This window comes from Lepidochelys kempii, chromosome 7 (genome assembly GCF_965140285.1).
Source record: "Lepidochelys kempii isolate rLepKem1 chromosome 7, rLepKem1.hap1, whole genome shotgun sequence".
Taxonomy (NCBI): domain Eukaryota; kingdom Metazoa; phylum Chordata; order Testudines; family Cheloniidae; genus Lepidochelys; species Lepidochelys kempii.
The window spans coordinates 102,747,851-102,764,856 of NC_136386.1; the positions used below are offsets into that span (position 1 = coordinate 102,747,851).

The following is a 17,006-nucleotide window of genomic DNA, read 5'->3' on the forward strand; positions in this document are numbered from 1 at the left end:
TATGTAGGGCCAAAATTCCAAAGGTTTGGGGCAAAAGAATAACAAAAGAGTTCTCACAGTTAACTGCTCTTCCAGTGAAGGAGAGCAGCTCTTTACAAAAGATGGGCTCCCAACCAGCAGAACAGGTTTAGCAGGGGACAGGTCCTCAGGATGACAAAGTCACCTGGCAGGCTTTTCTGGTCAACTGGGAAGGCGGAGCTGGATGTCACCTGACAGAAGGGGCTGAAAGTTATCAATAGTGAAGAGCTGATGGGTCAGAGTCTCTTGTCTCCAGCAACTTAGCATTCAGAGGCTGCATAATGCAGGAAGCCCTCCCTGCTTTCCTGAGCCCAGAAGGGTTCCCAAGGGAAGGAGGGGTTACTTACCCATACAATAACTGGAGTTCTTTGAGATGTTTTAGCCCTATGTGTGCTACACTTCAGACGTGTGCAAACCCTCAGGCTTTTGACCCGAGATTTTTGGTTGCAGCGTCTGCAAGATCTGCATCTGTGCCTTATACATTCTTATGTTCTGATTCAAGGGCATATAGGTTAGGGTGGACCAGTCGCCGCTCCGGTACCTTCTCCACTAGGCAATCCAGCCAAGGCAAGGACTTCAAAGTAGAGGGGAAGAAGGGCAGGTAGTAGGGCATTAATCGGAACAGAAAATCTCGAAGAACTGCAGTGACTGTACAGGTAAGGAATCGCTCCTTGTTAGAGTAGTTGTCTCTATGCGTCCTTCACTGTAGATGAGTTCCAAGCAGCATACAAACTTCTGGGGGTGGGTGCCAGGATCACCGATCTAGTACAGATCAAAGAACAGCTGCACCAAAGGCTGCATCTGCCCTCGAAGCATGCACAATAGCACAGTGCTGGGGGAAAGTTTGCGCAGATGACAAAAAGGGCAAATGTGTTAGATCTGTACCTCTCCTGTGTTTAAAATGCTTTACAACTACTGCATGCCCCAGGAGAGAATTCTACTGCAAACCAGAAAGTTCACACCTTTGGGGTGCAGTTCTGGGAGAAGATGTGTTTAAGTATGAGGGAGTCTGAAGGGTCAGCATTGAGCCCAGAGGGGCTAGGCAGCTGGACAGCAGTTTCCAGCTCTCAGGATGAGGTGCAGACAGGAAGTCTACACCCAGAGAATGTGCCGAGGGACCCAGAGATTAGAGGGGTGGCCGGATTCCATTCAGCCTTGAGGGGCTTAAGCCATCCAGGGACACAGAGGCTTGGATTCCCTCTGCAAGAGGGTGCCCAACTGGATCTGTGACAGTGGGTTCTTTGAAATACTGTTTGCTCTGGAGTGGAACATGAGTGCTAAAGAGAGTGGGATTGCCAGAGGACAGTTCAGGAAACCTTGCAATATACACATTGACTAGCTTCAGCTCCTACGGAGGGCTACCTGGTGAGGAGCTGGACTCTCCGACTGAAGCCTGAGATAAAGAGCAGGCACGGCATCCTCATCTGCCACTGCTACCACAGGTGTGGACATGACACCCTCTCCTGCCTGTCGTGAGAAGGCAGAGACACTCCTAGCTTAGGTTGGGAAGCAGAACGAGAGGATTTACAACAACTGTGGCTACAGGAGCCTGCCACTGGAGATATCTGGCACACCCATCCAGCCAGTTGTCCTCTCTGTGAGAAGCCAAATGCATCTGCCTGGAGCTAAGAAAAGCACCGGAGCCATCCTGTGTCTAGAAGAATGTAGACAGGCACGGGGGGGGAAAATAATCTAATACTCAGTGACTGATCATTCCACCTTGCAACTATGAACAACAGAGAGGAAACCCACTGGCGCAGATTGTCAAATGAACAGGAGCAGAAACTACATTGATTTTATCTTTTCATTTCTCTTTAACTTACACGTGACATTTGTAAAAACATGTTGATGACTAAGGAGTTGTTCCCAAGTGTTTCATTTTGTTTACAATCAGCTTTTCAACCCCAAAAAGACACCTGTCATTGACACACAATAAACTGATCCAGTCTCATAATCTCATATCTACCCATTTAAAAAACAAAAGTCCATAAATCCACAATGATTACGTTTTTGATTATTGCAGCACAATAAAATTAGTATCCTGCCTTTATTTATGTAAAAACCAATTACTTTCAGTAAACAATGGGAAAAGCAAGCACATACATGAAATCCAGACAGTATATATTTAATGCATAATGAATATTTCTTATGTCTGGATATTAAAAATTGTCATTTTATTTCATTTTACGCAAAACACGATATATGGCTGTACTAAAAAGATACTGCACCCTTTAAAATGTGCATATTTACTCAAAAGTTCAAATTCAATTCTCTCCCCTATTCTACAGGGAATGTTTTAATCACTTAATTAGTCCATCAGAACATTATGAATAAAAAACACAGTACAAGATGTTCTATTGTGTTGAACACTGAGCATCTGGACGTTATTCAGAGTAACTTTAACCAACTCCTTAGCCAGATGGTAAAATACAGTAGCCAAACAAATAATATCAACAACATCTGGTTAACTGTCTACTGGGGTACAACAGACCATATCTTGGATTATAAATGCTAAATTACTTACTGAATGGAGTTAGCGATTTTTTTATCACTAATTTTGCTGATAAAGTACATGGGCACAAGAACTGAAAAACCTGCAATATTTAAGTAGCAAAGCACAAACTGATGAATCCTCATGAGCTAATCATACTACAGTGGCACTTAAAGAAAGTTTGGCTGATCAATCTTCCATCCCCAGGAGTTCAATAACCTTATATTACCCCACCTTCTCGTTATTCAGACTGCTACGTTGACCAGATTCCAATTTTGTGTATAAGCAAGGTAAGATTCCTCGCTTTCAATTAAAAATAATGTCACAACTGAATAGTACGGCATTCCTCCTTACCATGGGATGATTTAAATCTACCATTAACCAGTTCAATTTTCAAACACAACATTTCCTCCATCCGAATAGTTTTCAGAAGGCTTAGCCTTAAATCAAAAGTCACCTCATCTAAGTTGCTGACATATCTGATGCATGCCCCATTGTAACATTTGTCGTTGATTAGGTGCCATTCCTGGTTTTTATCCTCATCTTCTGGATGAATATAAATGCTTATGAAATCTAATCAACAGTATAACCATTAATACAAGCTAGATACTACACAAGCAGCAGCACAATGAGATACCCCACGTTTCCCAGACAAATCCTCTAGCACTGCATGAGAGCATTAACAAGTTCAGAGTGCAAACAGCTGATGGTGCTAGAGAGGCAGCTACCGTTTATGTGAATTGGCAAAGGGTTTTGAAAGACAGGAACAATTTACATCTTTCATCTGACCTCAGAAAAATCATAGCTTTAATCTGACATCAAACTGATAGTGTCACAAAGTTTATGAGTGACAGTTTAACAGAAGGAGTCTAGTACACAAATTATAATTTGTACTGTATCAAAAATGCTTTTATATTGCAATTTTTCCCACTTTGCCGTACTCTAAAAAGATTGCTACTTAAACTACAAGTACTACTCCTTACAGAAATACTTTCTTCATGTATATCCGGTGCCTTCGAACTGCTATATAATACGACAAGGCTGGTTCCCCCCACTCTCTCAAGAAGCACACCCTATGAAGTAGTCATCACAAACCTGTTTCCATAATCTATTTTGGCAGTCACTTTCTTTTTCATTTCCTTGAGCTCATCTTGGGGTAGAGTTCCAGAAAGTATCTGTGATCTCCATTCAATAAGATCATATATCATATGTCGTACACTGTGGAACATATCTCTGTTATCTTGCTGTTTGAAAATAAAATAAACAAGACTGTAAATGTTATTCTAAAAAGGTAAATAACTAAGCACATTTTAGAGTTTTTATATGACATATTAAAAATATGGGCCATGAGATTCAAAATTAGGTGTCTAAAGCTAGGCTCCAAAATTAGAGGCCTGGTTTCCAATAATGCTGAGCATGTAGCTGTCCTCTCAATGGCAACTGTTGGGTTCTCAGCACTTTTCAAAGTCTTGTCTCCTATTTAGGTGACTAAATACTGATTTAGGAACCTAAGTCCCTTTAAAACATTGACCATGATTTACTCAATACAGTGAATGATTCAGGATTAAGGCATCTTTTTTGTTTATATGGTATCTTTCCACGGACCAGGCATTACACAGAATTCAGAAGGACAGACAGACAGCAGGAACATTATAGGAATAATATGGGAAAGAACACCTTGGCTTTAAAGACTAATGTAATACTGTATAATTTACTGGGGTGGAGGTGATGGACTTGTTCTGCCTTTAAAAGAAGAGGTGTTTCTGGATCTATGATGATACTGAATATCTGTTTACAGAGCTCTGGGGTTGCAAGAGATCAGATCTTAACCTGTCTAGCTCAGAATTGAATACAGGCTCTCTAGCACATCAGAGCAGTAGAATATTTTGGAGGAGGGGAAAATAAGGTAGAAAGCAGGGGACAGGGAGATGGAATTCCATATTTGAGACGGAAGAAATAATTTCTCTGATAGTATTTTTATAAATACACACAGGATTAAACTTTAGCAACCATGAAACAGGGCCACCTCTGGAGTGAGATGCAGTGGTTGCTTAACAGTGCACAGCAATGCTACACAACAGTTTAGGGCAGCAAGTGAATGTTATATCTAGGGCCCTACCAAATTTATGGCCCATTTCAGTCAATTTCCACAGTCACGGGATTTTAAAAATCATAAATTTCATGATGTCATCTATTTAAATCTGAAATTTCATGGTGTTGCAATTGTAGGGGTCGTGACCCAAAAAGGAGTTGGGGGGGGGCGGCTGTCGCAGGGTTTTTCCAAGGGGGTAGGGGGGTTGCAGTACTGTTACCCTTACTTCTGCGCTGCTGCTGGCGGCGCTGCCTTCAGAGCTGGCAGCTGGAGAGCGGCGGCTGCTGACCGGGAGCCCAGCTTTGAAGGCAGAGCCACCACCAGCAGCAGCGCAGAAGTAAGGATGGCACAGTACGGTATTGTCACCCTTACTTCTGCACTGCTGCCTGCAGAGCTGGGCCCTCAGTCAGCAGCTGCCGCTCTCCGGCCACCCAGCTCTGAAGGCAGCAGTGCAGAAGTAAGGGTGGCATGGTATGGTATTGTCACCCTTACTTCTGCGCTGCTGCTGGCTGGGCACCGCCTTCAGAGCTGGGCGCCCGGCCAACAGCTGCTGCTCTCCAGCCACCCACCTCTGAAGGCAGCACAGAACTAAGGGTGGCAGTACTGCGACCCCCCCCTAAAATAACCTTGCAACCCCCCTGCAACTCCTTTTTGCGTCAGGACCCCCAATTTGAGAAACGTTGGTCTCCCCTGTGAAATCTGTATACTATAGAGTAAAAGCACACAAAAGACCAGATTTTATTGGGGGGGTGGAGGGGGTGGGCGACCGACAAGATTTCACAGTCCGTGACACATTTTTCATGGCCGTGAAATTGGTAGGGCCCTAGTTATATCCAGCAGAGAAACTACAATGGCTATTAAGCAGACAGATTACTTACCTCAGTTGGCATTTGCCAGCAAACCAGGGTTAATCTCCCTATTCTTAAAAAAGAGACTGTGATATATTTAAAGAAATGAGAAGTAGTCAGATCTAGGGTCGCCACCTGCCCAGGTTTTCCCAGGATTGTCCTTTGATACAGCTGTCCTGGGAAATCTGTAAGGGCGTTTAGTACACACTGCCAGCTGTCCAATTTTAGTTTTTTGCACTCAGGCTCATCCTGGATGTCTTGGTTTTTTTGTACCTCAGGGGGTGACAACCCTAGTCAGAACCTCAGTTATATCTGATCAGAAAGATAGCACTTCCAACATCATAATGTCATGCAGTACATGCTAGGCCACCGATTCAGTACTGATCCAAAAGGGAATTGCCAACATCTTCCTGCAGTCATGATATTTCACTGAGATCTCCCATGCAGGCCATGATCAGGCTCAATGCTATTTATCAGTCCCACAAGGACTAGCAGGGATAACTAAGCCCTGGTCTACACTACAAGTTTAGGTCTAATTTAGCAGCGTTAGATCAATTTAACCCTGCACCCGTCCACATGACGAAGCCATTTTTGTCAATTTAAAGGGCTCTTAAAATCGACTTCTGTACTCCTCCCCGACAAGATCACCGCAGAAATTGACATCTCCAGGTCGAATTTGGGTTAGTGTGGACGCAATTCAACGGTACTGGCCACCGGGAGCTATCCCAGAGTGCTCCATTGTGACCGCTCTGGACAGCACTTTCAACTCAGATGCACTAGCCAGATACACAGGAAAAGCACCGGGAACTTTTGAATTTCATTTCCTGTTTGGAACAGCGTGGCGAGCTCATCAGCACAGGTGACCATGCAGTCCCAGAATCGCAAAAGAGCTCCAGCATGGATTGAATGGGAGGTACTGGGTCTGATCGCTGTATGGGGAGACGAATCCGTGCTATGAGAACTCCGTTCCAAAAGACGAAATGCCAAAATATTTGCAAAAATCTCCAAGGGCATGATGGACAGAGGCTACAACAGGGACCCGCAGCAGTGCCGCATGAAAATTAAGGAGCTCAGGCAAGCCGACCAAAAAAACAAAGAGGCAAACGGCCACTCCGGGTCAGAGCCCCAGACATGCAGCTTCTATGATGAGCTGCATACAGTTCTAGGGGGGGCCCCCAACCACTTAATCACCCCTGTCCATGGAAACCTGCAAGCGAGGAGTCTCATGCAACAGGGATGAGGATTTGGGGGACAAGGAAGATGAGGAGGATAGTGCACAGCAGGCAACCAGAGAAACCATTCTCCCCGACAGCCAGGGTCATTTCTCATTCTGTTCTTCCTAGTTATTCTTCCCAATTCTGCCCCTTTCATATTTTGTCCCTTCCAGGTCCTGCCCCACACATCCTTCTCTTGCACCAGAAAAGCATTACTGCTCTAGTATTAAATTAGTAGTAAATTAAATTAGTAGTCAAATTTCTACTTTATATTCATTTGCATCTGATATTCTCTCTCTCGCCTCAACTGTACCATATTACATCTCATCCTCTGATTCACTTCCAACATAATTCATTTTGTCTCTCCTTCCTTCTCCTTTGTGGGCCTCATCCAAAGCCCATAGAAGTGTGTCAGAACATTTCCATTGACTGCAGTGGATTTTGCATCAGACCCTGTAACAGTCAAAGTTTCTAGCTTCTTTTAAGTGTCCCTTTATGTGAGACATGCTCAGTACCACACTCAAGTAGTAATTTATTTCCTTGTTATCTTCACTTTTCCCAAGTTACGTTCTCAAAATCTTATTTTTCGAGGATATTCACTTTACTTTTGCCATAAAAACAGAAGTCACATAATATACATTTCATACAGCTGTTCGTGACATCTAGAAATTTTGCATCAAATAGCACAGAACATACTTTGAAGTGGAAATTTCCCATTTTCTTTAAAGAAGGTGGGTTTGCTAATCTTACATTCGTCAAACTAAGAGCACCGGGATGCTGCATCTCCTCTAATGTGGTATTAGACTACAATAATACTATTTGCATTTCAGCCATAATTTTTTAAAATCACTGTATTTAAACAGAAACAGACTATCTGAAACTGCCCAGATCATCACAAAATATTCATAACTAACTCCAAGCTACCTTCGAGACACCACTGACTTCCTGAGGAAACTACAATCCATCAGTGATCTTCCTGATAACACCATCCTGGCCACTATGGATGTAGAAGCCCTCTACACCAACATTCCACACAAAGATGGACTACAAGCCATCAAGAACACTATCCCCGATAATGTCACGGCTAACCTGGTGGCTTAACTTTGTGACTTTGTCCTTACCCATAACTATTTTACATTTGGGGACAATGTATACCTTCAAATCAGTGGCACTGCTATGGGTACCCGCATGGCCCCACAGTATGCCAACATTTTTATGACTGACTTAGAACAACGCTTCCTCAGCTCTCGTCCCCTAACACCCCTACTCTACTTGCGCTATATTGATGACCTCTTCATCATCTGGACCCATGGAAAAGAAGCCCTTGAGGAATTCCACCATGATTTCAACAATTTCCATCCCACCATCAACCTCAGCCTGGTCCAGTCCACACAAGAGATCCACTTCCTGGACACTACGGTGCTAATAAACGATGGTCACATAAACACCACCCTATACCAGAAACCTACTGACCGCTATTCCTACCTACATGCCTCCAGCTTTCACCCTGACCACACCACACGATCCATCGTCTACAGCCAAGCTCTGCGATACAACCGCATTTGCTCCAACCCCTCACACAGAGACAAACACCTACAAGATCTCTGTCAAGCTTTCTTACAACTACAATACCCACCTGCAGAAGTGAAGAAACAGATTGATAGAGCCAGAAGAGTTCCCAGAAGTCAACTACTACAGCACAGGCCTAACAAAGAAAATAACAGAACGCCACTAGCCATCACCTTCAGCCCCCAACTAAAACCCCTCCAACGCATTATCAAGGATCTACAACCTATCCTGAAAGATGACCCAACACTCTCACAAATCTTGGTAGACAGGCCAGTCCTTGCCTACAGACAGCTCCCCAACCTGAAGCAAATACTCACCAGCAACCACATACCACACAACAGAACAACTAATCCAGGAACCTATCCTTGCAACAAAGCCCATTGCCAACTGTGCCCACATATCTATTCAGGGGACACCATCACAGGGCCTAATAACATCAGCCACACTATCAGAGGCTCGTTCACCTGCACATCTACCAATGTGATATATGCCATCATGTGCCAGCAATGCCCCTCTGCCATTTACATTGGTCAAACTGGACAGTCTCTACGTAAAAGAATAAATGGACACAAATCAGATGTCAAGAATTATAACATTCATAAACCGTCGGAGAACACTTCAATCTCTCTGGTCACGCGATTACAGACATGAAAGTTGCGATACTACAACAGAAAAACTTCAAAACCAGACTCCAGCGAGAGACTGCTGAATTGGAATTCATTTGCAAATTGGATACAATTAACTTAGGCTTGAATAGAGACTGGGAGTGGCTAAGTCATTATGCAAGGTAACCTATTTCCCCTTGTTTTTTCCTACCCCCCGCCCCTCTTCCTCAGACGTTCTTGTTAAACCCTGGATTTGTGCTGGAAGTGGCCCACCTTGGTTATCGTGCACATTGTAAGGAGAGCGATCGCTTTGGATAAGCTATTACCAACAGAAGAGTGGGTTTGTGGGGGGCGGGGGGGGAGGGAGAAAACCTGGATTTGTGCTGGAAATGGCCCACCTTGATTATCATACACATTGTAAGGAGAGTGATCACTTTACAGAAGCTATTACCAGCAGCAGAGTGGGGTGGGGGGAAAGAAAACCTTTTGTTGTGATAACACCCATTTTTTCATGGTTTGTGCGTATAAAAACATCTTCTGTATTTTCCACAGTATGCATCCGATGAAGTGAGCTGTAGCTCACGAAAGCTTATGCTCAAATAAATTGGTTAGTCTCTAAGGTGCCACAAGTATTCCTTTCCTTTTTCCAAGCTTGTAGTTTTTCAGTTAATCTGACAGACAATTAATGCTTATTGTTGTACATTTGTGAAATGCTTCTGTGTAATCAAAAACAAGCATGCATAGAACACAGCTGTTGAATTTTAAGAAGTTCTGTACGTGTCAGACAGATATTACCATATTGGTTTAATTAATGAGTACTAACTTTTCACTCAGAATTTATGCATATGAAAATAATCTGGACTGAGAATTTAAAATTTGTGCTAACCAAACAAAGCAATGTAATTTGTCGATTAATACTTTATATGCCAAAAAGGCCTATATTGATTAATTTTAAGGATATTTTAACCCCCACAAAAGTTAATCTCAGTTTTCTGAATTTCTCATAACCTTGAATCTCTCTGCCTTAAAGATAAATATTGCAATAGGGATCTTTCATTACCTGATCACACAACATGTATGTAACGAACAGCTAGATCCTGTACTACTTTATAGTTCTATAGTCCCTTCAGTCTGAAGATTGCAAATAATTTAACAATGATTTAGCCTTGAAACATCCATTATGAGATATCTAACTACGGCACCAATAGATAACAGCACAGTTCCTTTCCATTATTCCAGTGTCATAGTAATACTGTCCAGGATGAGGTAGCTATGGTGTTAAGTTTCAAAATATGTCATATTATATTACCCCCACTGTTCCAAAGCTATCTGGGCCAAAACTGGAACCCAAATCCAAACCATTTTTAAATTTAGGAAAAAGAGATTTCAAATTTGAATCCCTGATTCCAAATCTGTCCCTATTTTACAGGGTCTGAGTCAGATCCCAACCCAGAATGGAGACTATTTTCTGATTCCTTTTTGGACATAGCTGAAATTTCATTTGAAGTCTCATGAGATGAAGTTTGGAGACTTTGGTATGATCAAATCCTAAATCAAACCCTAGCCCTGATTCATCTGCAAACTTTAAATAAGAGCCTAATCTGGATGAAGATCTAGTCAGTAAACACTACTCATCTGTACATAATAATTATAATAATAATACATGAGTTGATGTTAATTGGCACAGAATATCAATGAAAAGTTTCGTAGGCCCAAAAATTTCTTTGACTTTAAAAAAAATCTGATCTGGTCTACAAAAATCTACAACAGATAAAAAGCCAGCCCTCCAGGGTGACATGCTCACGTCACTACCTCTTGGTGCGGTGACTGAAATCACAGGCAGGCATGTTACTAAATCATGTTGCATCATTCCTCAGCTCTTAGTATATGCCATGGTCTCGTAAGAACATAAGATACTGCTATACCAAGACCTGCTCTCCAAGTCCCTGATCCTGCATATCATACCCACAGTTTTCAGAGCATGGCACGGTATGGAAAGGTATGCCAGGTTGCCTTGCCACAGAAGCTCCAAAATAGCGTTGCAAAATGAGTTTCAGAGCTACTTCGGGAGAGTAAGAGTAAGGAAAGAGTGACCTTGGTTAAATAGTGCATCTGAAGAAGTGGTTTTTTACCCACGAAAGCTTATGCCCAAATAAATCTGTTAGTCTTTAAGGTGCCACCGGACTCCTTGTTGTTTTTCTTGGTTAAATAGATTTTCTATAGTTTACATTCTACTATTCCTAATTTTTTAAATATGTCGTCTTTTCTCCTTCTTTCCACCCAACTCATAAAGCCCAGAATACTGTAAACAGAGGAAAAAAATTAGCGCACTTTACTTACCACATATAGCTGCCGCCATATTATGGACCACTCTCGTAGTGTTGTGGTAACTTCTTGAATCAGTGGGAGCTCACTGGGTATGACTGTTTCATGCTGTCTAAAGTTCGCAAAAACAATTTTTGGTAGAATAGTAAAATGGTTAATATAGTTCAATTTGTAGAAGCGATTGGTAGTGCTAAGTTTCAAATCCAATTCCATAACAACAGGATTCAAAAGAAAATATAAACATATTACAAGTTATATAGTATATCTATATGCCAGAAGAAATGTGGCCTATTGCACAGAGCACTGGACTGGGATTCAGGAGACTGGGGTTCCATTCTTGACTCTGCCACTGGCCTGATGTATGACCTTGCACAAATCTCATTTCACTTCTGTCCATCAGTTTCCCCATCTAAAAAATGGGGATAACAATACTGATCTACTGATGAAAAGCACTATGTGAGAGTTAAGTATTATTTCCACAAATATTAACATTTCATGTGTATCACACTATTTACTTCTTTTGTAAAGTACTAATGTACTAATTTTGTAGGAACCGATTGGGGGAAAGCCAGTTATGTGGCATGTATGACATCATGCCATTATGATTGATCCTTTAGCAAAATACCGTTTTTACACAGGAAAAACCTGTTTTGTAGGTCTTCACCATTGGTGTCTCTAGATGACTATTTTAAAATAGTGCATCACCTGAGTATGGAACAATAGTTAGCTCTTTTAGCATGTCAAAAGTGCAGCACGTAGAGGCAGTTTTGTAATCAGCCAGGAAGATGCCATTATGCAGTAATCATATGATTAGTAAGTAGTTTTAGCATTTACATATTTAAGAGGGTTAAAAAAAGATCAGGCAAAAGGAGGAAATATTTTAATTCTTTGCACCAACATTCATATCTGGCTAGTCATTTGTCAATTCCATTCAACATTATTTTTGTTTCACAAATATCTTTTTTAAATGATCTTCTGTAACAGTATTATGACTTTTAATACACATGTATAGTAAATGGATAACAGAGTTCAAATTCATACACATCAATGTAGCACTGTTTCATTAGTATAAATTGCTTTTATATAACAGCTCAAAACGTCTGCAGGCAAGTAAACTCAGGACAGTGGAATATACATAACACAACAACACGTGGCACTGGGATAATCTTTTGTAGAAATGCTTCTCAGCAAGACAACAAACAACAGATACCTTACCACGGAGAGTTAAGTTTACTTAGCTTATTCAAGAAAAGATCAATAACTGACTTGAACATCATCATCTACAAGTTCCAACATAATGAGAATGTATCTGCTCTTAGAGACATCCTTAGCCTACTAGAGCAAAGCATAAGATCCAATGGCAGGAAATTGAAGTCAGAAACAATGAAACTGAAAATGCGACTCAACTGCTCAATAGTCAGGGTAATTACTAACCAGGGGAGTAGTTTGTCAAGGAATGTGATAAACTCTCCATCATCTGGAGCGTTTCAATCAAGACTAAAAGCTATCATGCTCAATGCAGTAATCAATGGATGAAATTCTATGGCCTGTGGTACACAGGAGGTCAGACATTTGCTCATAATGGTTCCCTCTTGCCTTTAGATCTATGAATCAATTTTGAAGTGTTCAGCACATCCTTTCATTAGCCAATAGAAAATGAGGTATTAGCCTCGTCATAAAAGCACAGAAATTATATTTCCACAAATAAGTATTTTATTTTTGTTAAACTTCAAGTCTCAACTCACCCTTTTCCTTCAACTATTGCTTCTTTAAGCTGAATATAGGAAGCAGGAAATATGCCCTTTGGGGGGGGGAAAGAGAGTTAGGTTTTTTATATATATAGGTAACCAGACATACATTCAGATTCATTATCTAACAAATAGCCACACTCTGTTCTGCACAGAATTTTTCATATTCTATTCAATAGCATTAAATAGAAAGGCTATTTTATGAATGTCTCAGATCTGAATTTGATTTTGCATGTGTATTTTAAAACTGTTATTATGTCCCTAACTTTATATATTATCTTTATAAAACTGCATTATACAGCATAGGTAGCTCCTTAGTTAAAGTACAGTGGCCTGTAAGGAGATGCACTTCCCCCTCTGCTCATGCATTTACTGCCTCAGGTTCCCCAACTCAGTTCCCAGAAGAATGCATGTAGACTCGTGGGCTAAATCACATCCCCTCTCTAGGTCTGGTTCATTAACAAAAACAGTTCAACTCAATTCTTCCCTCACAGACTTTATGGTTCCTTCCCAAACCCAGGCCCTGCTGCCTATCCTGTTTTTAAGCCTCTCCCAGAAGAGGTTTCTACTCCTGCTCTCTAAAGGTATCTCCTGCTGTCCTCCTGACCCTGGTCTTCCCTGTCTGCAGCAACAGACTCCTTGTTATAGGAACTACCACCTTTGGTTACCTGACTTGGCCACACAGTAACACACACACACACACACACAGACACCCCCCCCCCAACCTATTCTACCATCGCAAGGCATACACATTTCAATGAGGGATTTCTTAAAAGATTTCTGCTGGAAGCTGGCTGCTTGCCTGAAACGAATACACTTTAAAAGTGAGTTGTTGCCTCCCTCCCCAATTATAGAGCCTAGAATTAGGGCATAACTTTTAAAATCTAATTTGAAAGTTAACAAATGCCCCTAAACCAGGATAAGATGATACCTTTCCCATACCTCAGCTTTTAAAGCTAGTGGTCAAGTATCTTGCCTTGACACTCACACCCAAAAATTAGACATTTTGAGATTATAAACACACAAACATCTAAGCTATGTTTCAGATCTTACTCAGTACCAACACTAATAAAGATGGATAGATTTTATTTTACCTCAGCAAATTTTCCAGTCACCTAGACTAGCTCTCAAAGGTAGAGAACCACAACTGAACCTAATTTTGTGCAAAAGCTGTAAAATTCTGTATTCATGCACACATTAACATTAACTTTTCATAGGTTGGTGCCACTTTAACATAACCCCCACATAAGTTAATTTAACTGAGGGAACCAAGTTACAGCCCTTGAGTGGTTAACTTTCTTTTTAACCTCCATCCCAATCCTTTGAATACAAAACACATTAGATACACAAGAGGGATGGGAGGAAAGGAGTGAACAACATAGTTGAGGAACAGACTCAGAAAGCAGGAGAAAATGCCAAGTGCCAGAGGAACAACCAAGAGACACTGGTCAGAGAAGAGACAGTATCAGGAGGTCAAGGATGGGATGTGCAAGTAAGAAAAGGGTCAGCTGCAAAATCTAGACATAAGCCAAGAAAGGAAAGGAAGCAGAAAGACCAGGGTATTGTAAAAGGAAGAAGTTCTCTCTACTTAGCTCCAATCCTTAAGAAAGCAGAGGGGTGGAAATGGAATGAGAAAGAGTAAGAATACACAGGTATTAACACTGTCAGCATTCAGGAGCTTTTCTATAGGGAGCAATACAAATACAATCCATCAAGATGCACTAGCATTAATTTAGGACAGGTGAGTCTCCCCCACACCTACACCCAATTATAAAAAGATTCTACAGGAATTCCCCATTTTCAATATAGGAAATCTCTCTCAAACCAGTAAGATCTTTCAAAACAAAAGAAGTTTTTTAGGACTTGCTATATTTAGCGGCAGTCAGATTAATACAGCAGCACCTAGAATTAATTTCAGTCAACACAAATACCCACTACTTAGAATTTAGTGAGACACATTCTTGAAGTTTTACTTCAAAAGAATTTAAAATACCCCAAAAGAAAAACAACAAAAAGGAATAGAAAACCAAAAGTTAAGGAAATCGGAGAGGCCTACCACAGAATTCAATATGTAATTCCTTTGGTTACTTTTAGACATGCAGAAGGCTATGCAAATGAAAGGAGCTCAAAGTTCATTTCTGAATACAAATATGTATTTCTAAACATTTTTATTTTAAAAGGCAAAAATCAAGACTATAAATCTTTAATTCTGGTTAAGTACTATTATAAAATAACCCCCCACCGATTTTTTTTTTAAATGCAACATTATAGGCAATAGTTCAGCTGTTCCCTTTTTTGTTTTGGAATATCTGCTGTCAACAGACATTTGATGCTCAATTCAAGTCAACAAGATGACAAAATTGCATTGCAGAAAGCAAGATTACTCCATCTTTCTCAGACAAAGGCTGAAAATCACAATGCTATCACTTTGCAAGATGCAATTGCATTTTATGAGTAATTCTGTATTTAACAGAACATGAAGCTAACATTAGCGTAACAGATCAACTAGATTTTAAGTTTTATAAAAGTTCTTAGTTGACTTTTTAACAAAGTTCCAATACACAAATGAATCTTTACAAATATTTGTTACAAGAGAAAATGAAATTGTAACTATGGGACTAGAACACTTACCTTTTTAGATTTTTTTCTTAATGTGTAACCTCTGTACCAGCCTAGAATAAAGTTATGAAAAGTTTATTAACACACTGCAACAGAATCTCCTTTGCAGTTGGATAATATCTTAGCTTTCTTTCTGTCCACAAAGATTTTCTCATTGTAGCTGAATTTCAAATCTCCATAAAACTGATAGCTTAATGTTCATCTTTACTTAAATCAGTTTTGGTTAAATTGGTATTTCCGGAATCAAGCTAAGCCATTTTGCACGAACATTAGAAGTTTGCACTAGTTTAACTAGTTTGCTTTAAAATTGATTTAGCTAAACAAACCAACGCTAATTCTTTCATTTAGATCAGTCCTTTGTCATCACATCAGGGAACAGCAGCATGCAATTCAGGATGCTATTCACACACCACTAACAATAAATAGGTGAAGACCTAGATGAAGCAGATATTTTGTGAACAAACTACTGGCTGAAATGTGTTTTCATAAAGCATCTGAACAACTTCAAGCAAACAATCAGAAAAATCAAAGTGCATGAATTATTCATGAACTGAAAAAAGGGTTACATGTGTTTGTTAAATTATTCAAAGGGTGCCCCTTGAGCACCCTGCTGGGGCATTGGTGCAGTAGAGTGTCAGAAGGAAGAGTCCCACCTACTGTTAGTTAAACCATGGACTCAGCAAGACAGAAACTACAGAGCAGCATATTAACAATAACTGCTCAGAGGTCCAACAGCAACGCAAAATACAAAACCTGTAATGACAAGTTCTGTAATGACTGAATGGATATTTAAATGGCGATGCTTTGGGGGATTTGTGTTTTATCTTTCAAAAGTAAAATGTATGTTGGTTCTCCAGAGTTCTCAATGTTAAGGGGCCTGAAGGCCTAGTTCAATGCCAGCCAGCAAGGAAGCTAGCATTCCAGCTTTTCCCCCGACAATTCTATTGTAGTGCAATCATTCCAATCCAGTAAGACATTTCTCACACTCACAGAGGCAGGTGGCATGCCAGGAAAATATGGAGGTAATCTCTCATTTATTGTGCCCCCAGTTCACTACACATCTGCAAGCAATCAGCATTACAGCTTTTATTGTTTCTGAGACCATTCTGTTTCTTTGTGACCGTTTAATTAAAAAATCCCACAATACAGGCATTCACTCCCAAAGAAGGTGCTGTGCCAGGCAGATCAGCAGGCATCTCTCGTGCACACTATCCCCAATTCAGTACAAACTGGCTTGCAAACCTGCTTTGACTATTCTGTATTTCAGTTTGTGTCCATATTGGTTCTCTCGCACGCTCTCACTAATGCCTTAGAGAACCCAGAGTAAAATGGTGCTGCTCTCCACAGTTTTATAAAGACAGTGGAGTTCAGCAAAAGATTTTCTTTGGATTTGGTACGAATCTACCTCACGGACTGTTCCAATAAGTCAGGGAGCTCATGCTTGCACAGCAGCCTGTCTGCAAGTACTAGGCACAGT

General features: G+C 40.8%; 1 protein-coding gene across 3 annotated transcripts in view; it reads right to left on the bottom strand.

The window, feature by feature from the left end:
• DOCK1 (dedicator of cytokinesis 1) overlaps positions 1-17,006 on the bottom strand; it is a 551,011-nt gene that overhangs the window by 479,523 nt on the left and 54,482 nt on the right. For all 3 annotated transcript variants that reach the window (XM_073354059.2, XM_073354058.2, XM_078853851.1), the window contains exons 3-6: positions 15,542-15,582; positions 12,908-12,963; positions 11,178-11,274; positions 3,605-3,753 (exon numbers count right to left, since the gene is read on the bottom strand). In XM_073354059.2, coding sequence (XP_073210160.1) covers positions 3,605-3,753; positions 11,178-11,274; positions 12,908-12,963; positions 15,542-15,582 — 343 coding nt within the window. The remainder of the gene's footprint in view (positions 1-3,604; positions 3,754-11,177; positions 11,275-12,907; positions 12,964-15,541; positions 15,583-17,006) is intronic.